At 39.2% G+C, this 18,903-nt stretch overlaps 1 protein-coding gene across 1 annotated transcript in view; it reads left to right on the forward strand.

The window, feature by feature from the left end:
• The window catches only part of LOC117217255, a 162,866-nt gene that overhangs the window by 7,697 nt on the left and 136,266 nt on the right, over positions 1 to 18,903 (forward strand). The window contains exon 2 of the mRNA XM_033464728.1: positions 8,616 to 8,836. Coding sequence (XP_033320619.1) covers positions 8,792 to 8,836 — 45 coding nt within the window. The 5' untranslated portion in view covers positions 8,616 to 8,791. The remainder of the gene's footprint in view (positions 1 to 8,615; positions 8,837 to 18,903) is intronic.

Raw genomic sequence — 18,903 nt, forward strand, 5'->3', positions numbered from 1 at the left:
AATGCGACCTCACGAACAAATCTCGATAATTCTCCGACGGGCGCACCTTTCGCATTTTTTCACCTCCGCCCTCGATATTTTCTTTTTCCTCCCTTTTTCTGCAGTGGCTAAAGTCCGATAAAAAGTCAGCCGGTCATCGCGTCTTTCTCTAATTTTATTTTATTTCGTCCCATACTTCTGCCTCGACCATCTATCCATTTTCTATATCGCGAAAGAAGCAGCGGCCTGGCAAAAGCACCAGCCAGGCCAGGAATTTGTCCCGAATTCCAGCAGCTATGCCTTTCTCACGGAAAAAGAAGTGCGTTTTATCTGGCTTCTCGCACAAAGTATCACCTAGCAGCGCGCCACTACTGATACGGAAATCGGTTTTCCCTGCTACAAAATTTATTGGACGTTCCTCTTCTTGCGCTCCCCGATTCTCTTCTCTGCCTTAGGCAAATTGGTATTGGTATTTATTAATGGCGACCATTCCTCTTGCGGACAGAGCCGAAAATTCCCGGGAATTCTTACGCGGGAATATTTAATTCGGGAACGCTCGGCTTTTTCACGGTATCCCAGTTTTTCTTGTTTCACGCATGGGCAAATTCAACGGTGAACTTTCGCATTCGCGGCAGATTTTCGTCGAATTCGCGCTTCGCTATAATTAATTTCGAGCGTAACCGGATTCCTCGTGGCTTGACTTCCCTTCGGTGTTTAGCCCGGTCGCTGGATTTTACAGGTTTTATTTGCATCTTTCAATCAACGGGAAACAGTTTCTCTTCCGTCCGTTAATTTGCCGCGTTTATAACGCTCCGCGTGGAACTGTCGAAAAATTCATGCGAACAATCCCGCCAGTTTCCGAGAACGTTTCCCGACCGATTCCGCTAATTTCCGCTCAAGTTTTTTTCGTCGCGCCATTCAATTCGTTTTACACACCCTGTACGATCCTTTTCTTCGTTTAACTCACGCGCGGAAATCTCAATCTTTTTAATAACCTAATTCTTTTTTCAACTTATAATTAGTTCCCCACGATGTATGTGGGAGATAAATAATACCTTGGGTCATTTTTCACCGAATTGTAAGTGTTTCTCTGTTGTTAGAAAATTTCTCGTATTTGTGGCAAATACGAAAGGATTCTTATTAATGATTCTTCGTTTCAATCGTACAACAAATGATTTCTCTAAAACATTAAAAATCTTTCTCTCGGTTGAAGCTTAAATGAGACAGGAAATAAAAAGAATTTCGAGGACAGCGAAGTTAGTCGCAATTAATATTAGTTTACCCACTTTATCGACGTTCTTGTATTCTTACTGCAGATCGGTCAAAAGCGTACGAACACTTTTAAACGGTAGCGTGTTGGAAAACGTGTAGGGGCACACAAGTGCACGCCGCCCGACCAACAGGTTTTACATTCTATAAATGCCGCAGGAATTACAAGCCCATGGAATGTAAAGGATACAGATGCGGTTGATGTCATTTGGACCCCGCGATGCGTAGAAATTCTCTGTCGCATTGTCTCTACGATCCCTGGAGCTGTTTGCCTACGGAAACCACTGCAATTGCATAATTCCTTTCACTCGTCGCAATTAAGTCATAAAACTCGCGAATTCCCTGTATTTCAGTTAGAAACCAAGCTACGAAGATTTCTTTCCGTCGTGATGCAGGCAATAGATTTTCTATCCCATTGTAACCGTCATTCTGTTAATTAGATCATTGTAGCGTCTTGCAATTAGAATTCATTAATATGTAATGTAATTCCATCTAAACACCGACGTTCGCTACCGTAAATCAATTCGTGGAAATTTCAATAATTACAGGTTGTCGAACGTACAAGTTACAAAGTCAATGCAACGTGCAATAATTCTCAACGATCACTAAGCCGTGAAAGTATGCATTTCCGTCACGGCCAGCTTATTTAGATAGCCAAAGAAAAATGACAGAAACGAGCCAGTAAAAGGACAGACGTTTGATTCATTCATTTCCATAAAATTATGTATGGCCGGAGCACGTTGTTGGTTGCGCGTATAGTTAATTCGTATTGAGCAGCTGTTTGGAACGATCGGCTAGAGACAGAAGGCTACGTTAGCCGAGGTATATTGCGTTCGAACGCGCTTTCCTCTCGCGACTGCATTCTTGCGGCCGCCTATGCGCGAGTAGGCACCGGCGAGGAGAAAGATATTGGTTATTTAACATTACGAAACGAGAAGCGAGAAGAGAAATTCATGCAGCCGGGGAACGCTTCTGGAAAAGTGAGAGCAGGCCGTTGATTTGAGAAGATATGGGTTGTCGACCGCTCTAATAAATATATCGTATATTCATTCGTGGACTTCTGATTCGTGACGTAACGATGTGATGTAGTTCGTAACGAAGAAAGTGCGCGATGATATTCTGTCTGAATGTTTTCGCGTGGGTTGAATGCTCGAGGGACATTATTTTTAGGCAGTTCGTTGTACGGGTGATAAATATCGAACGAGAGGAATTTAACATTTAGATTTATTCGGTATCGTAGTGTAACAAATTAATGAGAGTGATCCAACTAATGGGTATACAGAAACGAATATGCAGGGTGTTTCAGTTTTAAACGATCAAACTTCGTCTGTTTATTCTACGAGTAGAAACAAGGAAATAACGTTATGTAAACGTAGATCTGTAAACGCTTCATAAAAGAGTTATGAAAGTATCAAAATATGAAACCTAGAGGCAATAAACGAATATTATCACGAGTGATGAATTGGTCGGGCATTGTTTGGTTTGCGAGATCACCAGATCTTACATTGTTAAACTTTTATCTACGGGGAACAATTAAAGCGATAGTGTATCGCACAAGAATTGATACAAAGGATGATTCGTGATGCATTCGGTGATCTGAAGCAGCAGAAATAAGCAGCAGTGTCAAACTCAATCTCCCAAAGATATCAAGCGCGTATTCGAAACGGGCAACAACGTTTTGAAACGGAAACATAAAGACCTAACTAGAATTGATTGGTTTTCATATTTCTTGTGTAACTTTTTTGTAAAGCGTTTGCACACCTATGTTTATAGAACATGTTTTTCTTTTTTCTATTCGCAGAATAAACTGGAGAAGCTTGATCGTTTAAAACTCCGACACACGTGTATTCGCTAGTGAACTTTTGTAGCGAAGTAAATATGTAAATGAGCATTCGATGCGTTCGTTTGAATCGAATGCCTGGAAAATATTTTTTTTAAGGATTTACTGTGGCAAAAATTGTGTAAAAGGAATCTCGTATTTAAAATATTCTAGTTTGATAAATCTGGAACAGAAACTTAAAAATATACAATAACAAAATAGACAACTTGCAAATAGAAGAGTGACTTATAGACACATACAAGCGACCCTCGAATAATTGGATTAACTAGTTCCGTGTTATACAAAACCATGCTATGCGAGCTAAAATTCGTATAATTCATGTGCTCCATGTAACTGAAAATCGTGTTATTCGATACTACAGGCCAATGCATAAATAAACAGTCTGCACCATATATTTTAAAACAAAAGATGGTGGAAAAATATTAATTTCATGCGAATCTTAGTACAATTCATGCGTTATATTATTCGATAGTTAGGTTTGGAAAAGATACACTTATCTATAACACAGTATAGCGAGCACGTGCATCTGAGTAAAAAAGTTGCGGTAAAGTTTGACTGAAAATCTTTGACTGTTAGAGTGGTTTCCAAGAGGATATCTACTCGTTCGATTTTCTTCCCGTGGCGCGTGACTTTCTTGTATCTTGGTTAATCGATAAGCAAACTCGTCTCCCTCGCTTGAAAACTTCTTCAATTTCTTCGATTCTATTCTGTATCCGCTTATATCTTCAATTTCCGTTCCGTACGGATCTACATTTAAATGTGGAGAACAATGCTGGTGGATTTATGGCACGGGCTGACTATAAAACAGGAGAGATTCATTGCTGGATAGTAAATCTTTACAGTTTGTCTTTCTTTCCTTCCTTGATAGCAACGAAATCTAGAGAGCTGTCTTATATAACTACCAAATTATGTTGTATTATTTTATCAGTCTTATGACTCTGTTTAATATACGAACAATAGGTATGATATACAAACAGTAAACATAATTATTATAATGAGTTATTATAATAAAGTTGTAAAGGCATGTTTCGCTTTTTTGATAGTAATACAGAAGTTACAACAGAGAAGGGAGTTTCCTTTTTGGAGGAACAAGCGTGTTGAATGAAATATATCAAGTTTACCGAGTGTCTGGTATGAGAAAAACACCAGGGCAACGAGTGTATCGAATGAAATTCCCAAAGTTTTGTAGCATGCGTGGAACCAGCCTAGCACATGTGATTAGAGAGATTAAAGGGAAACATTTTATCGTAAACGTTTCGAGAGAATTTAATTCACTTGAAAGCTTTTAGAGGGTATCGCTACGTTTGGAAAGTTACTGCAAAATTCACTTTGTGACCATGGCAGTCGTGCAATTGCGATATTTTCAAACAGGACGATTGAGTTTGCCTGTTGCGATCGTAATCAGGTAGTAACAGTGATCCTTCGTTCCTCTTTTTTGAAGAACAATGAGATTTTACAGAAACACATGTACAAGCATTAATACCGATGCCTCTTTCCATTCTGTTTTATAGTATAAGCTCTTTTATAGAACAAAACCAAGCAGAGTGATCAAATCGACCAATTTATAATTTGTCACAGAAATTTTATAGATTTCCTATGGTGGATTTTTGGGGATTTATTTTACAAAGGAAAATGGACAAAGTCTTGTTTTTCTATATCGTGTGGGCTTTCATATAACTTTCATTTTGGATTGTTTAATATAATTTCTATACTTCAGCCGTCGATTCAAGTTAATTACATTAAATAAATTAACTCGATTATATTCCGTGATAAAGGAAAACTAGATAAAGGGGTTAACGCGACATAACGAAGAAACAATGTCGAGAAAAAAAGTACTAAGAAGGATTGGCTTTTAATATCTTAATCCCAGGAGAGATTAATCTAACAACCTCAAATCTATAATGCTGCGACTAGCAACAGCTGACTACGATATGTTTCCTTCAGACTTTCGTGTCCTACTAAGCCGAGCTTTTTAACTAATCGAACCATTCCTTATCAGTATCGCGACGTTGACGTGAAAAATGAACCGTGGCATAGTTGCTTTCGGAGAATACTTCTCCAATATATTGCAATAGGGCGGTTAACTTCTTTACTGCGGCGTAAAATGTCGAAAGATTATTATAGAATAAAAGAGAAAGGAGGTCTCTTGTCTTAGAATCGAAATAGTTACGAAAGATCCAAAATCGAGCTATTTTCGTACATATTTTTAACGCTTCGATCTAGATCATCACGATCATCGATCTTATACTGAAATTATTCTTCAATTATATTTATAAAGATACAAAGTTGCAGCCTATTCGTTAGAATTTTTGGTGCAGTCAAAATGTAAGAAGAAAATCCTATTCAAGTTCGCTTTCTGGAGAAAAGCAAACACACGATTGGCGAAAGAAAGGAGAAGAGAAGATAAAGAAAAATGGGGAAGAGATCGATAAATTTTCATCATCATTGCCGTACAATTGGGGCCGTGTGCTTTCACGATTTCTCGATGTGGAACTGCTCTCGAATCAGGTTGAAAACCAAGCGAGAAAACTCTCGATCGTCGATCCGTGACACCTTAAGCGTGGCTATGTGGACACACGCTAAGCACACGTTCGAGAAATAAAACGGCCAAGTTATGCCGCTTTTTCCGGCCTGCTCTCCCTCTACGCGTTTACGGCAAACACACATGTATATACTGGGTGTCCTTGCGGAATGAAAGTACCCTGGAAAACGTGACCTCTCCTTCCACCTATGAGTAATGCGAACCGCTGATGGATCAAGGAGCCCATGTACAACTGTGCATGCGCACCCATGTTCCCTTCCCTGCTATCTTGAATGGAAAAGTTTCCAGATTTCTGCGGCCACTGGCTCGCGCGATTCAAGTGCAAGTGTCCGTCCTTAGTTACGCGGAACGATTATTAGTAGACTGTGGACATTTACGCAAATTCAAACTTTTATGGACATAACTGAAGAAGTAAAATCAAAATGAAAATTTATTTCATCTACTAAATATTATAACAAGTACTCTACTTTAGATATTTTATGCATTTAGGCATGTTATGTATATTTTGTTGACATTTGAACTTTAATTTTCAAAGAAACGAATAAACGTTCGTAGTCTAGTTATTGGTAGCGTCGAGGTTATCTGATAGAGGAACGCGTAGATGAATTTGTAATAGAAATATATATTGAAGCAAGTATAAGTATAAGTACAGGTATAGCTGATCCAGAGCCTCACTGTAGCAGTGTCATATTCCAATAGAATATGATAGATTTATAGTAAAGGACATTGCCAAAAAATCAACCTTGGTGTGTAACTCTAGCTGAAAGTTACAGGAAACATCAATAAAAATCTACTTGTAGCTCTTTTGTTTGTAGATCTTGTTACCCAAAACAACATTTATATTCGAGTACACAATAATATGAACCTCTTCTTTTCTTAATTTTTTTGCTTCACTAAATTCTATGTTCTTCGCAACGGCGGTGTCCAGGTTACGGCTATACAAAAGAAAAAGACGTAGAGTTTTCCTAGAAGTAATTACTCCAACAGGTAAACTGCCAGTCTGTATGTAAATTCATATCTTTATGAGTGCAATGATAGAAATAGAATCTAAATAAAAATTTGTTTCATCTGCTAAATGTTATAACAAGTATTATAATTTTGATATCTTATACATTTCTGCATATTGCGCGCATTCTGCGCATTTTTGCATCTTTAAATATCCCATAAATGCCTGAATATTCGCAATCTAGTTACTAGAACCGCGTAGTCTTTTTTCCATGAGAATCGCGTTAATGTGTAGCAGTTCGCATGGAGAAATTTGCTCGCGACGTCTTGGTAGTTAATTGCTCGTTAGAGGTGTTCCATTTGAGAACTGAGTGCAAAGAGATAGTTTTATTTCAACTTTGAGATATGAATTCTTGCACCCTATCGCGTAATTGAATTAATGTTATTGGCGAAGTTTTAGAAGTCATGAGTTTCAGGTTACGATATGCGATACAAGACGAGCCACAAATTAGTAGTGATAAATACATTGATAAAGTAAATTGGTAAAGTTTCCAATTTAATTTGAAAATCAAATTTCAAAATTTATTATCCTGCAAAATTTATCACAGCAACCAGTCACAATGGTAAGATACATTAATGATACTACTCACTTGACTTGTAACTTATAAAATTATACAAGTATACAATAGTATACAATTATACTATTTTTGTATCACGAATCTACAATTAGTTGATAAATTATCTTTGTAAGAAAACCCTGTTACCAAGTATTGAAAAATAATCATAGACGAATATTTTTTCTTCTAGTATTAAAAGAACCAAAGCAACGTGTGAAAACATCGAGCAACGACGTTAATTACCTACCTAAACACTTCACGGTAAACACAATCGTTAAAGGAAAGAAAGGAGTTTTCTATTAAGAAGCGAAGTTGAGCGTAGTTTGTTTCTATAAGAAAAAAAGAATTTGCCAGAGAATAAGCGTTCTTGGCATTCTGTTTCATTAAGCACGCAGGACGAGATGCTGTAAGTCCTTCGGATCGCGCGATAGGAATTTTAATGCGTGAACATTAACATAAAAGTATCGTTGAATTTGCCACTGAAGATTTTGTAAATTGTTATTCTAAATGCGCCGGTTACTTGTGAATTATTGCACCAGGCCTGACTGTACCGTTCCAGAGATAATTCGTGCAATTTCGTTGCCCGTACGAACCTCCCCCGACGAATAGCAGTTAAATTCACTTAGCGCTGTATCAGCATGATACATTAGCATGCTTGGCAACTGTTTCGACTTTGTTAAGCCTCCTTATATTAATTTGAATACAAAGTATCTCCTCGAATCGCCACCGTCTCCTCTTTCTACGTTATAATTTACAGATTTTACAAATTTGCATAATGCACGGACCTGTACGGAGTTATTCAAATTTTACAACGCTCGGTCGCATTGTTTCGGCTGTCATAATGACGCCACGTAATCGCGGAAATAACTGTTTAACATCTCGTCTTACGAAATTAGAGGACACCAGCCTCTCGGAAATGAAAACGAATGGTTCCAATTTTTGTCAATTTATCAATTTCGTTCTACTGGTATACGATCATTACTCGATTCTCAAGAAACAAATAATTTACTTCCATACGTTTGTTTATCGGAGAGAACATTGTGCAGCTTCTCTAATATAACTGGCTTAAACCCGTTACACACGTAATTTCAAATTCATTCCAGGCTAAGGAAGTAAATAGACTCTTCTAACAATAGAACGTTTACATAGCAGGACATTGTATGAATACTAAATCGTTTGGCTAGTGTCCGTGTAACGAAGGTTCTACTATATTAGAATTCAATATGGAAACTAGCGCGAAACTATCGCTCTTATCGATTACAAAAGCGTAACTCGAGTAACAACGAATTAAAAGCTCTTATCGTTCGAGCAAAGTGCGTCGTTGTCGAGTTTCAACTAGGTGGGATAGCCAATAAACGCCCAAGGCAGTATGCATCGTTAAACGAACCTCACCCTCTCTTTTTTCTTTTTTTTTTGGTTGCAGGTCCGGCCAACGAACAGAGACGAATTAGGAGGAAATTTATCGATTTCCGATCCCGAACGATCGACTGCGCGAAAGTGGAGCGGCTACGTGAGATCCGGTTTCGGAAGGACGGAAAAATATGAGCATCTCGTGAAGTCGGTTTAAAGTGCAGCTTTCAGACATCGAAGGGGTATAACATGGAAACCGAAGAACTCACTAGACTCGTAGATGAGATCTACAAGGTAAGCGTCCAATCGAGTATCGATCTGAAGATCGTGCACTGGTCTCGCCAGGTTGGCTCACAACACCCAGCTTGGTTTCTCCTCATTGCAACGTACGATAGAAACCAGCTATAGGAAAACGGGAAAGTTCTGTTACACTTTCGATAAAATTGATCGAGTGAAGTCGTGTTTGATTAATTGCGCAATTAGGCGACAGCGTCGCGTCGATTAACGCTTTTCACTCGAAAGAAATGGTAACGCTCAGTAGCGCAAGGCGAGTTTTACCAATGACACGATAATTCGAATTACTATATCGAGTTGTTGCACGTGAAACAGCCAATTTCTATTTTATTTAATTTAATGTAATTCAATTTATTGCCAAAAATATCCATTTTTTTGTATATACAAAAGTATAAGCAGTCGGATATATTCTGCTGTTTAATAGATTTTACAGATACTTTAAAATCTTGCGCAATTTAATGGTTAAATGCACTACACGAAGATATGAAACTCGCAGTTAGACGTTTTCTGTTTTTAAACTCCAATCTACAGCGTAAGAGAACTGTAAATTGCCTTCATACACGCTTTACCCCGTTTATAGATATTATCACGATTTTCTCGCTTACAGTCAACGAATTTTCCAGCGAATCTCGTCACATGGCGTGTGAACGCCAAGGACCTTGATCATGTGTCACACGATACACGTGGGGTAATGAAAAATGGATTTCCACGTGTGAGTGTGCCCTCGAGTAGACACAAGTACGCTCTCGAATATACGGGAATCTGGCCGTATATAAAATTTGCGCCACAATCTTCCTCTTCTTAACGGTTTAGCAAGTTCTTCTTCAGTGTATACGTCATGCAACGTGATAGGCTGCTCTCTCTCTCTCTCTTTCTCTCTCTTCCTCTCTCTCGTTGGCCAGCGAACGATTTAATAAAATTCGCGTTTGATAAAACTGTCAAAGATGAAAGTTGATCGTGGATATCGAATTTAGAAATTCTACTCTGCCGTCTGGAACTTTTTTCGGGGATATTACTTATCGTTACCCTAACGGCCTGCTATTTCTCTGCTTCTCTACCATCGTGTCTTTGCTTCCCGACTAAGATGCTGGTTTTTTATGTCCTTCTACTTTATCTCTCCCTCTCCTCTGCCAAAGGAAATGGATATCGACCTATGCTCCTGGAAATCACTTTCATCAATTTCCCAAAGGCTTCTTCCTGAATATCTCAACTTTGAAGAATGTTACGAACGTAGAGTATATTTTTCTTGCTTCAAACAAAAACGGGACTGCCGTTCCTTATTGTTCAATTAATTCAAAATTTCATTATACAGAAGCTCGAAGTACTGTTACTGGAAACATAATTTTTCTATTATATAAAAACTACCGAATATACTTTTCCACTATATTTCGTGCAAAACTAAAGTTACCGCTTCCTGCGTTCAATTAATTCAAAGTTTCGTAATATAGGGTAGATATAGCTTTAAAATTTCATAACACAGCGTACAAAGAGTTTGCACATAGCCGTACTATAAATTCTGTTCCTCGCCAAAAAATTAATTCTGTTATATAAAAATTCTTACAAATTTTAGAAGTTAAGCAATGCTATCTTAATTAAGAAAATTGACAGTCTACTCGGCGTATTTATTAGCCAAATTTCTTTATAGAGACAAAGTATTCTTCGTTCAAATCCAATCATCGTAGTACTTAACGTGGAATACAGTGTGTGTTATAAATAGCTGACGGAGATTTTCGATCTTTTGAAACTTTCCAGGATGACGAACAGATTTATCTATTGTACCATGAACAGCTGTAGAAAACTATCATCTATAGATAAGATACCGTAAAACTCGTCTCAATGTCGGAATTTAATAAGAATAGTTATAGCGAACGCAGCAACGTGAATGTCTATGGAATTCGTGTGTGTAACGATGGATGAATAGCCAGGTCGTATAACCCTTTCGCCACTAACGGTACATATGCATGTTTCCTATACATACAGTTTTTAAGAATTGCTAACGGTCAAATATCCTCCACAGACTACTAATGAGGTACATGTATATGTGCTGTGAGTAGAGCTCGAAATCTGAAAGTAGGAAATTCTTCTCTTCTAATAGTAAGTTACGGATCATTTGAGTAACTGTATGCATATACGTCTGTAATCGTTTTGAACAGTTTTCAAGATTTTTCTAATTTTCTTTATAGTGGTATAACAGTACAATATAGGCGTAATACTTACATCTAACTATAGACTTCGTTATAAATTGAATATAAATAATAATCAAATTTTCTTTGATACATCGTTAAATTTTTATACCAAGTTCAAAAAATACCGCGAACGTAGAATACATTCGCTTCGAGCAAAAAGGAAATTGCCGTTTTGGTGAAATTAATTCAAAACTTCAGAAGCCTGAACCTTTTTTTCGAGCAAAACTTTTCTACTAGGTATAACTATTTATATGTAATATTTCTAATAGGAATAGCCTAATAGGAAACTAGTAGGAAAGCCAGCTACAGACAAAAACTAATAAAATCTTGATTATTTTTAAAGGTGTAGTTTGAACAAACTGTTGATTTACCTGCTACACAAAGTTGTTCTAATTGGAATCAAAATTTCGCCTGTAACACGTATCTGCTAAATAAACGAAAGCAAAGAAATAATAAGATCGTGATCGAAAGATAAGGTATTTTGAAACGTCGAAACTTCCAGTGTAAACGATTCGCTTCCAAGGAAAAGGAATTTCACGGAAAATTGATCCCCGACGCAACACTGTCTACTTTCTCTATCCGTGAACCATAACCATCATCCTCGTACGTTGCCGCGGAACTTGTGTTCGCGGTGGAAAGCTCCATCTACTTAGCTGACTGTACAAAAGTTTCCATCGTGGCACGAGCTTGCAGTTAATCCGTCCGTTTATCCTTCCACTTATCCGTCTGTCTGTCTCCAAAACGTGCGTTTACGCGGAAGCCTGTAGACACGGTTGCCACAGAATTCCCCGATAATTAGGTGTCGCCTCGGAAAATTATCCGTCGTGAATACAAGCATGGCGGCGGAGGTGGAGGAATAGGAAGATACAGAGAGAGAAAGAGAGAGAGAGTGAGAACGTTGGATGGCGTTCACGGTAGCGAGAATGATTAGGCGGAAGGTAATCTTATTAGTCGTTCGGCAGTCAAGCTTTCCTTTAAACCCCAACGCCCTTCATCTTTGTCGCGATCCTTCGCACCGTGGAACTTCGCTTCCCCCATTATCCTCATAGACGAGCCACCGTTCTGCGTACTAACGACGGATGCTTCGTGGAAAATACCAAAATCGCGATAGTCAACGACTTACCATGGCTTAGATACATCTCTCGTTTCTTGCCATCCGCTGCTGTTATATCCATCAGGAAAAATATAGGCTTACTCCGGGAATATCGTATCTCCACTTTTTGAGAAATTTGAGTTTCTACGTGCAACAGACAGTTCTCCACTGTCTTTATGTCGTAGAAAAATCACATTTAAATACGTATGTACTTCACAAATTTGTCAAAGATATATAATATTTTTGTTTGTTTTATTTAGTGTACATAGAGACATTTTCGAGAACTATGATTCTTTATTCTATGTAAACAACGGTATTAATTATGTTTTTATTGTATTTAACAGTTAACAGGCTCTACATTTTATCTTCGTATTATCCGTATCTAGAAGCCTTGAAATAAAAACGTGTTTAATTCGAGAGCTTGAGAGACATTTTTATCCCACACATAGAGCAGTAATCATGAATTCTGAATGGAATCTTTTTCGAACGAAATATCGATCGCTAAGGGAGTCGAGTATCGTGATTAAAACCAGGCATTTAAATATTAAAACACACTTAAAGATGAGCGATATTTCGGTCCAGTTACGCTGTTGAAAACTGTTAACAACATATCAGTGGATCGATGGAAAATATCGAGAATAGAAACGAAAGTGCTCGTTCATACTTTATACAAAAGTTACATGTACAAATTACGTAACAAAATTACATCAATACTCTAACAGTCTGCGAAGTTTCTCAACAAAAAATCATCCTCTATTTAATATCTCGGCCAATCATTGGTTTATTCTCCTCTTTGACAATTTCTTCGGCACCTTACGTTCGTAAATGTACAATGAGTTTTCCGCCTCTACGTATCTTATTTGTCACCGTATTACTTTTCACGGCAACTTGCCCAAGGCCTTTTTATTATCCAATGATATCGGACATAGCAACTTTACCCAGAGTTATTCAACTCCTAGACACAATCGTTTCTTTCGTAAGAAAGAATATCCAGGGAAAAGCCAGGGAACAAATAACACGGTCGATTGCTCGTTTTCTTCATAAAATCACAATCAAACGGCAGAATGTAATCAGCATAGAATAAAATAATCCCGCCTTCGAAGACAGTATAAACCTTAACTGTCTTGGTCCAGCGTCGCGTAGAGGAACGAAAAGACAGAGAAAGAGAGGATCGAGTAAAATAACATTGAGATCTTTCAAAGTCTTGCCAGAAACGAGATTTGTATGCAGCTTATTATATTCTCTAACATAATAAGCAGTTGCGGTTTGTCAGACGACAGCAGATACAAACTCAGATTCGAAGAAAGCCTTTTCTTGTGCTTGTAAATAATTCTCCCAAGGTATTTAATACGAGAGGAATATAATTGTTCACAGTAATTATTGTCCACCTTAGCAAAGTTTCTCGGCTAAGGCTTCAGAGTGGTGTGTCTATCATTAATATTCCGTAGAACGAGAGTTAGGCTAAAGGATTATAAACCGGGGATCTATTAAAACGTTCGAAAGGAACGAGAGCGGAAACAACAATTACAACATCCGAGTAACTCAGACGAGCTCTGAACTGGAATCGTTTTATTTTCCCCGGGCGAATTGGAAAATCGTTAATAAATCGTGACAAATTGGAGGAATTCGCGCAGACCGTCCAATTAAATATGGCCGGACGAATTAATATCACCGCGAATGGCTTCGTTAAGACACCGTCCTGCTCGAATTAGTACCACCCACCCTCGATCTTTTCACTTTCTCGCGAGGAACAGTAAAACACGAAGGAGAGGGAGAGAGAGAGAGAGAGAGAGAGAGATCTATCCTTCGACCGCGTCCATAAATTTTGCGGCCGTTGAAGTTATTAACGTAATTACCAGTGAAAAGCTTAAGGGGGTAGCTCGTGACGCGGCGTGGTGGTGCTTCCCTTTTCGCACACCCTGGTAATCGATCTAACGTTCGTTCGTGGCTCGGCAGAAAATAAAGGACACAAATCGGTTTTCCGGAGCTTGGGACGCGTTGAAATTAAACTGCAACGGGCCAATGATCGGCGGGGCCGGTGTGGTTGCGACGCTGTTGTCGCGCGTAATCCCGGATAATCCTTTAATTTTTGCGGATTCCATTTTACATTCTCCTGCATACAAGCCACGCGGCGCTTGCACGGCTTCAAACTTGCACACGGTAGCACGTAAAGACTGCTATTTGTACCTGCTGACGCATATATTAATCATACGCGAACCTGTTTGGATGGTTGGCACGCGTATACGGCGTTCACGTATCGATACATACAGATCGCTACAGATCGTGTATCGAGAAGCGCGAGCGGTGCATGTTGAGTATCGATTCGTTGAACGTGATAGAGTTTGTCTCTTCTTTTACACGTATCCGCTTCTCACGCACGCTGAAATTTACGGTACTACTTGCGATCCGTTTTTCCGCGCATCGATTGGTTTGGATATCGTTTATGCGGCTCGTCAAGAATGCCGTTACACGATCATAATAAATAAGTTTCGTTAATAAACATCAGGGTATCGGAGATTACGAGGCACGTCATAGGATTTGCGTTAACGCGACCGATAATCGGCTCCTGATTTTTCTACCATTTTTCGTGTTTCACCCAGTGCCCGCTCGTTGATCGTTTCATTGTGTTGCTTTTAATTCCATCATGTTTAATCATTGTTCGATCTGTCGCGATTAAACGAGTGACGTACATGAATATTAATGTGCGAGTATTTGCGAGTGTCACATTTTGTACGGTTTTGAGCTTTCTTGTTAACAACTTTTATAAATATTATATGGTACACACTGCTATCACGCTGTAATGTTTTACCATTACGTCTGTAGAAAATGTCAATTTGTAAATCGAACATGTGGATTTGTAGTCACTACAAATCCCTGTAATTTAAAAACAACATTCTATATTACGCATAAGGTTCGATTACATGCTGTCAAAAACAATCAAGAAACACCCGAGTGTATTGCAAAGAAAATTGCAAGTTCCGCTAACCGAAGAGGGTGATCGAAAATCGGCACCTATCGATAGCGGATATATCGACGCCCCGATTGTCTCGAAGATTCTTGATTAATCGATGCCCGAAGGGAGTTTGTTCGCTCGTACTCGATCGGATTATTACGTTTCCGCGATAAATTGCTGGCGTACTTGGCCAGACCGAGAGACTCACCTAAACTCACACTAATGTATGCATCGCGTGGGTTGTGACGCCTCGCGGGCACCTGTTTCGAGGGGTGCCTCTCGATGGTGGTCTCGATGTAGATCGGAAGCCAATTAATATCCACTGGCATCCTCCACTCTGTCCCTCCCTATGGCGAGCCACTGGAATATACCCCCGTTGAAACATAACTGCACGGACCGTGATATACTCGCGCCATGGGGCTCTCTTGTCGGCGATGGGACCCCATAAACCTCGTCATGCGATAACACCGTTAACCTGTAGTTACCTCGTTATTTTCTAACGGCCACCGTCTCGAGAAAATCGAGATTGTAACGAGACGAGAGAGCACCTCTTCTTCCTACCGTGCTTTCTTTCCTTCTGGAATCTTTCGTGTGATTTACTCCGGCTTGATTTATCACGGCGATTCCCGCGGAAATTTACTAGCGCTCGAGGAGAGAGAGAAAGACTGGCTACTAGTTGGCCACGCTTATTCCGTCTTATCGCCTCGATACCAGCGCATGGACGATGTTGCGTTGTATGGTTTATGGAATTTATTAAGCGAATTCCTTTATTTCGCAGATACGTTGAAAATTATGGAACGAGAATGCGATCCTCCGTAGGTTGTTATTATTAATTCCGATTGGTCGATTATTCGTTATACGGTAGTTCTAAACATAGAATAAAGATCGCGCTCGCGATACGAGTAAATTGCGGCGCGTCCAGTGAAACATATTTACTACCAAGACGTTAGAACTGTGTTCGTATTCTATGATAAGTATTCGTATATCTCCATCAGCCTGTGTACGTAGTTAATCGTCGTCTTATTGAAAATTATAATTTCTTTCAATTTCTATTGTTTCCCGGTTTATCTTACAAGGGACCACCTTTAAGTTGTCCGTTAATCGATATTCAGATAATCAATCATTCTATCGACCGATGTCCTGGCGATCGAAGTTCCATTGTACCATCAAAGCTTTAGGATCGTGTTCGTATTCCATCATTTTTCATTCAAAGTTCCGCACACGCGGTTAACTCGCGGATCACTTTATCATCGTAACAATATCAAACGACACTCGTCGGGGGCAAAGTTAACATTCAGTAACGCGTTAGTCGCTCCATGGTGCACCACACCCTCTCAATTAAAAAGCCGCTGTGATTAGCCAGACTCCAGTGTAAAGGTTCCCAAAGCCTGCTGCTACAACACCATTAATAATCTTTAAAAAGGTGAACAGACCGTAGCGGGTCTGGCAAAAGCCACAACTAACGCGCTTTAGTTGGCCAAGTAAGTACTGCACGTGTCCTAACGAGGGTCTGTTCATTGTGCATATTCATTAGGACGTTCATTATGACCATTTGTCGTCCACGGCACATCATCCCTAAACTTCCAGTTTTTCCAGGGGCGGCCTCCAGTTTTTAATACACCATGCGACAAGAAATCTTGCTGCGAAGTTCGTTGCACACCTGTCAATGTTTCAATCTCTAGATCAATTAACTCTCTGATTTATAATTACTTTTTCAATTTATTCTATGTCAACTGCGATCTTTACTTTTCCCTTAGTACAAAAAATTATACAATTTGGCATTCTATATAGAAATGTGATATTCGCACGTTTTTACATGCAATTCTTCGAGAGATTTTCCACGGAAGAAAAAAAATTAATTATCATGGCCGCAACATGGCAGCACGTTCAGGGAAGAACGTTTCGGGATACAATAAAAGAGAACGACGTAATTCCCTGAGGATGGCTTCGTATCGAGTCACCCTTCTTCCCTTTTTAATAAAGCAACTCCTGGATTTAACTGTCCCCTGGTCCTGTCAGTGATAAGAAATCTTCTGATTAGGGTGTTTGTCTTTCTGAACTAAGCTGCAGAAACTTCGCAAGTTATAAATCTCTCAGGGGGTACATTGATTAAAACACGATTTTTTACGCAAGAGATCGTAAGGGAATTCCTTTCGCATTAATACTTTGGTTTGTAACACAATTTTTTATGACAAATATGAAATTTTAGAAATCAGAAAGCAAGAATTTTCAACTGCTGTGTGATTATTATATTTAATTAGCTGATATACACGGTGTTTGCCCGGAATCTTTTACAATCTTTTTTAACTCTTTGTATACCGTGGGGCCGAGTTGCGCCAGATACGCGTATATACGATATCAGATACGACTCATACGCACATATGAGCGTTTCTGCTTTATCAGTTGTTTTCGCCGAACGCATATATGAGTTCATCGGCCAGATTGATGGTTAACGCAGAACGAGTATATGCGGCAGTAATCCACAAAGGGTTTTAATAATACGATTTTGTGAACTTCTACTGGTTCGGTAAATGTTCTGTAGTTCGTGGCACAACACCGATCGTCAGACAGCGATGTCACGAAGTTTCTGACATAGTGGGCGATTCATATTGCCTCACTATATCGTGGCGACGATTCTAAACAAAACACGATCACAGCGAAGAAGATCGCTATTGCGTTACAAATATCCGTAAACTGTCTCTGCTTCATACTTTCTTCCTTCCTCTTGTCATAGGTTAATCTTTCACGCGCCTACTAAAGCCCGCTCGGGAAACGCCCTTTAAAAATGGGGAAAATCGCGTCAAAATCCGAACAGCGGTTCTTGAGGTTAGCTCCAACATACAGACGCTTCCCGGGAACATTATTTTACGCTATGTATAGATACAATTTTCTTTGTTCTACTTTGAATATTTCGCGATTTAAATTTGGTTTGACGAATAGGAAGAACAGAACAGGAAGAGAAACGTAAGAGTACGGCGATCGAACTCATACGAGATGGACGAATAAAAATGGTGGCCTACGGTGGATGAAAAATGAATATCACGATCTATCGGAAAAACAAAGCACGTATCGTAAAATCTTGATAGAAGAGTATGGGGGCTCGCTCGTTTCCGACTGGGAAACGGTTAATGATCACATCTAGATGCAATTGCGATAAAATATCGTTCTTGCGCCGGCAGGCAGGTCGGCTTCGGAGGAAATTGCGCCATTTTTTAACCGATAGTTAATAACGTGGATCAATTTTTTCGTTATCTGGCCACGAGCGTGGCGGCGGTTGTTAGCTGGTGCAATTAATGAGTCGCGTATTTTCGAAAGGAGTAGACACTGAGACGCGCCTCCCTGTCTCGATAGCTTGCGTCGTTAATGAGACAGAAATAGTAATGAACCGGCTTGGTTCTGTCGAGAGTATCGCGTGAATGAGTGAGGAATGAACAACTTTCTTTTTTCTTCACTTTCTTTTTCATTCCCTCTCCTTTTTCCCGTGGCACTTATCCAGATTTCCTGGCGCCCTTCGATTCTCTGTGTCTCGTCATCTGTTAGGATTCTCCGAGCATGTTGAATGTGCAAAAACCTGAATGTGTTCAGGATATATTTGTGGAAGGAACATTCGAATAAGAATCGATCGATTAATTCCAAATTAAACACATTGGTAAAATCACGCGAATATTATTTATTCTCTACAATTTATATTTTGAATATAACTACGAAAAGTTTTCCATTTCTTAACAATTAGCTTCGAAACTTTTGTTCTACTTCAGTTGGAAAAATATCATTTTTATACAGATATTATCCCCTTCCGAATCATCATTGATTGAAAAAAGTGTTCTCCTATTGC

This window comes from Bombus bifarius, unplaced genomic scaffold (genome assembly GCF_011952205.1).
Source record: "Bombus bifarius isolate JDL3187 unplaced genomic scaffold, Bbif_JDL3187 scf7180000007975, whole genome shotgun sequence".
In the NCBI taxonomy this organism is placed as follows: domain Eukaryota; kingdom Metazoa; phylum Arthropoda; class Insecta; order Hymenoptera; family Apidae; genus Bombus; species Bombus bifarius.